This window comes from Ziziphus jujuba, chromosome 7, assembly GCF_031755915.1.
Source record: "Ziziphus jujuba cultivar Dongzao chromosome 7, ASM3175591v1".
Classification (NCBI taxonomy): domain Eukaryota; kingdom Viridiplantae; phylum Streptophyta; class Magnoliopsida; order Rosales; family Rhamnaceae; genus Ziziphus; species Ziziphus jujuba.
In genome coordinates, this window is record NC_083385.1 from 20,480,663 (window position 1) to 20,484,001 (window position 3,339).

The 3,339-nt window shown below is 34.5% G+C and overlaps 1 protein-coding gene across 1 annotated transcript; it reads left to right on the forward strand.

Annotated features, from left to right (window-relative positions):
* Positions 1–922: 922 nt before the first annotated feature.
* LOC132804485 (uncharacterized) lies at positions 923–1,608 on the forward strand. Its single transcript, XM_060818894.1, has 2 exons — positions 923–1,382; positions 1,538–1,608. The coding sequence occupies exons 1-2, from the start codon at positions 923–925 to the stop codon at positions 1,606–1,608; spliced, it is 531 nt and encodes a 176-aa protein (XP_060674877.1).
* Positions 1,609–3,339: the final 1,731 nt, after the last annotated feature.

Consider the following 3,339-nt stretch of genomic DNA (forward strand, 5'->3'; position numbering starts at 1 on the left):
TCCATACCCGAAGATACAAGGCCTGTTTTAAGCATCCAAGTGGTGGAGGTTGGTATGGACCCTGGTAGCTGTCACCAGACATCATACATCAAACATTTTACATCAGACATCCATATATTGGACATCTGTTATCAAACATCACACATCGGACATTTTACATCAGACACCTATACATCGGACATCTGACATCTGACATCAGACTTCGGACTTCGAACATCAGACATAACGTAGTTCAGACATCAGATAGATATAAGTTAGCTCGGACATCAGACATAAGTTAGCTCGAACATCAAACATATGTTAGCTCAGACATCAAATATAAGTTAGCTCAGACATCAGGCAGACATAAGTTAGCTTAGACATCAGACATAAGTCAGCTCATTACCTAATTTGCTTTTGACTTTTTGTTTTGTTTTTATTTTTTATTTACTGGACAAATGGACTTAGAAAAATTATTATTTTATTATTTTTCAATGTAAATTAATTAATTCCTTATTCAAAATAAGGCAATTAATTAATACAAATTAGTTTAGGAAATTAGTATAAAATTTGAACAACTTGTTTCCTTTTCTTCTGGTGGCCGGTTTTACCTAGTTAATTAGGGTTTTATTTTGTAACTTTTTAGCCTATTTAGGGGCCTGTTTTAGCAATAACGTTCAATACTTTATTCATGCAGAAAATTATTTGTGAGATTGAATTGTCTTTGTTTTCTTTGAACACCTAAAACACCATTAGTGAATGAATGTCTTAGTTGGACTTATCAATAGGCTTTTCATCACCTACTATGGCGTCTTCACTATATACCAACGTTTCTAATCACAGGTTGGTTAGGGGTCAAGGTGACCATTAGAGCTTGAACATAATTAGATCCGGCCGAATATAATATGGGCTTAGGAGCAGGTCGTCTTAGGTTCATATCAGTATGATTATAGATAGTGGAGGTTATGCCAATGTTATTAGCCATATTCTTGTGGAGGAATTAGGTTTAGTAACAATCAAACACCCTGAACCATATAGACTTGAAAGGTTTAATGATAGTGGAGAGATGGAGGTAACCAAAGAAGCCAAGCTAAAGTTTAGTATTGATAATTATATGGATGAGGTTTTGTGTGATGTTGTACATATGCATACGGGACATATTTTGTTAAAGAGGCCAGGGCAATTCGATAAGAATACTATACATTATGGTCAAGAAAATTCTATTGTGTTCCATTTTAAAAGTAAGAAGATCAAGCTCGAGCCACTAACATCAATAGAGGTGTTTGTAGATCAAATGCCAATGCAACAAAAGAGGGAGGCAGAACGGCAAAGGGAGAAATCCATTATACCACCCATGGCTTCAAAATGGCTACAAGAAGGCAAAGCCAAGCCTAATCACCAAGGTAAGGGTTCTAAACTTGAGAGTGAGAAGGAAAAAAAGGAGAGAAGAAAAAGAATTTTTTTTTTTTTCTTAGCCAAGGTGAGATTAGAAAGGCATTTTTAAGTAAAAAACCAATGCTGATCATATTGTATAAAGATGCCTATTTAAACAATATAGCTAATCCTGAAGAGCTTGTATTGCCAAGTTTTATATCTTCTCTTTTGCAGGAGTTTGATGATGTTCCATAGGAAATCCCGAGTGGTTTACCACCTATTCGAGGGATTGAACATCAAATAGATTTTATTTTTGGTCCCACAATTCCTAATAGACTTGCATATAGAAGTAATCCTGAGGAGACAAAGGAACTTCAATGCATGGTAAGTGAGTTATTGGAAAAAAGTTACATTAGAGAAAGCTTGAGTCCATGTCTTGTTCCTATGTTTTTAGTACCTAAAAAAGATAGTTCATGGTGGATGCTTTTAGATTGTAGGGCCATTAACAACATAACTATTAAGTATAGACAACCTATTTTTAGAGTAGATGATATGCTTGATGAATTATATGGTGCATACATGTTTTCAAAAATTGACCTTATATCATCAAATAAGAATGAAAGAGGGAGATAAGTGGAAAACAGCATTTAAGACAAAATATGGTCTATATGAGTGGTTAGTAATGTCCTTTGTGTTAACTAATGCACCTAGCACTTTCATGAGATTCATGAACCAGATCATGCGTCCATTCATTGGATAATTTGTGGTTGCTTATTTTGATGACATTCTTGTATATAGTAGGAACTTAGATGATGATGTAGGATGTCTTAGATTAGTTTTAGAAGTACTTTGGAAAGAAAGATTGTTTGCTAATCTTAAAAAGTGTGATTTTTGTAAAGATGAGCTGGTATTTCTAGGATTTGTTGTGAGTGTTACAGGAATTAAAGTTAACCAATCCAAGGTTAAAGCGATCCAATAGTGGCCGAAACCTACTACTATCACCTAGGCAAGAAGGTTTCATGGTTTGGCTAGCTTTTATCAGAGATTTGTCAAGAATTTTAGTACTATTGCAACACAATTGACCAAAATTGTCAAGAAGAATTTGGGATTCCGATGGGGAGAAGCACAAGAGAAGTCTTTTAATTTCTTGAAAGAAAAATTAACTAATGCTCCTTTATTATTTTACCAAATGTTTCTAAGACTTTCGAAATTGAATGTGATGCTTCAGGTATAGGTATTGGAGCTGTGTTGATGTAGGAAGGAAAACCTATAGCATACTTTATTAGAAGTTAAATAGGGCGGCCTTGAAGTATCCAACCTATGACAAAGAGATGAATGCTTTAGTATGAGCTTTGGAGACATGGTAACATTACTTTATGCCGAAGGTATTTGGGATTCACGTGGATTATAAATCTTTAAACCATATTAAAGGCCAAGGAAAGTTAAACTGCGGCATGGAAGGTAAATAGAATTCATTGAGACTTCTCCTTATGGCATCTGCTATAAAAAAGGTAAGGAGAATGTGGTGGCCAATGCTTTATCTCGGAGGTATGTTTAATTTTCAAACTTAGATGCTAGATTGCTTGGTTTTGAACAATTAAAGGAAATTTATGAGCACGACAGTGACTTTGGTGAAATATAGAAAAATTTTATTAAACATGTTTATAATAAATTCTATATATTTGATGGGTACTTGTTTCAAGAAAGTCAACTTTGTGTGCCTCATTGCAGCATTAGGGTATTATTAGTTAGAGAAAGTCACAATGGGGGCTTAATGGGACATTTTAGTGTAGAAAAAACTTTGTCCATCTTGCAAGAACGTTTCTATTGGCGAAACATAAAGAGAGATGTAGAGAAGGTGTGTGAAAAGTGCATAAATTGTAGGAAGTCAAAATCAAAGTTAAAGCTACACGCTTGTACATGCTCTTATCTATTCCTTATCACCCATGGCTTGATTTGTCAATGGATTTTATACTTGGATTACTT

Bases quoted from the DNA above. Each gene is read 5' to 3' on its own strand.
- LOC132804485 (XM_060818894.1), top strand. From the start codon at position 923: ATGATTATAGATAGTGGAGGTTATGCCAATGTTATTAGCCATATTCTT. The intron at 1,383-1,537 runs GTAAGGGTTCTA...TAAACAATATAG, and splicing joins AGCCAAGCCTAATCACCAAG to CTAATCCTGAAGAGCTTGTA.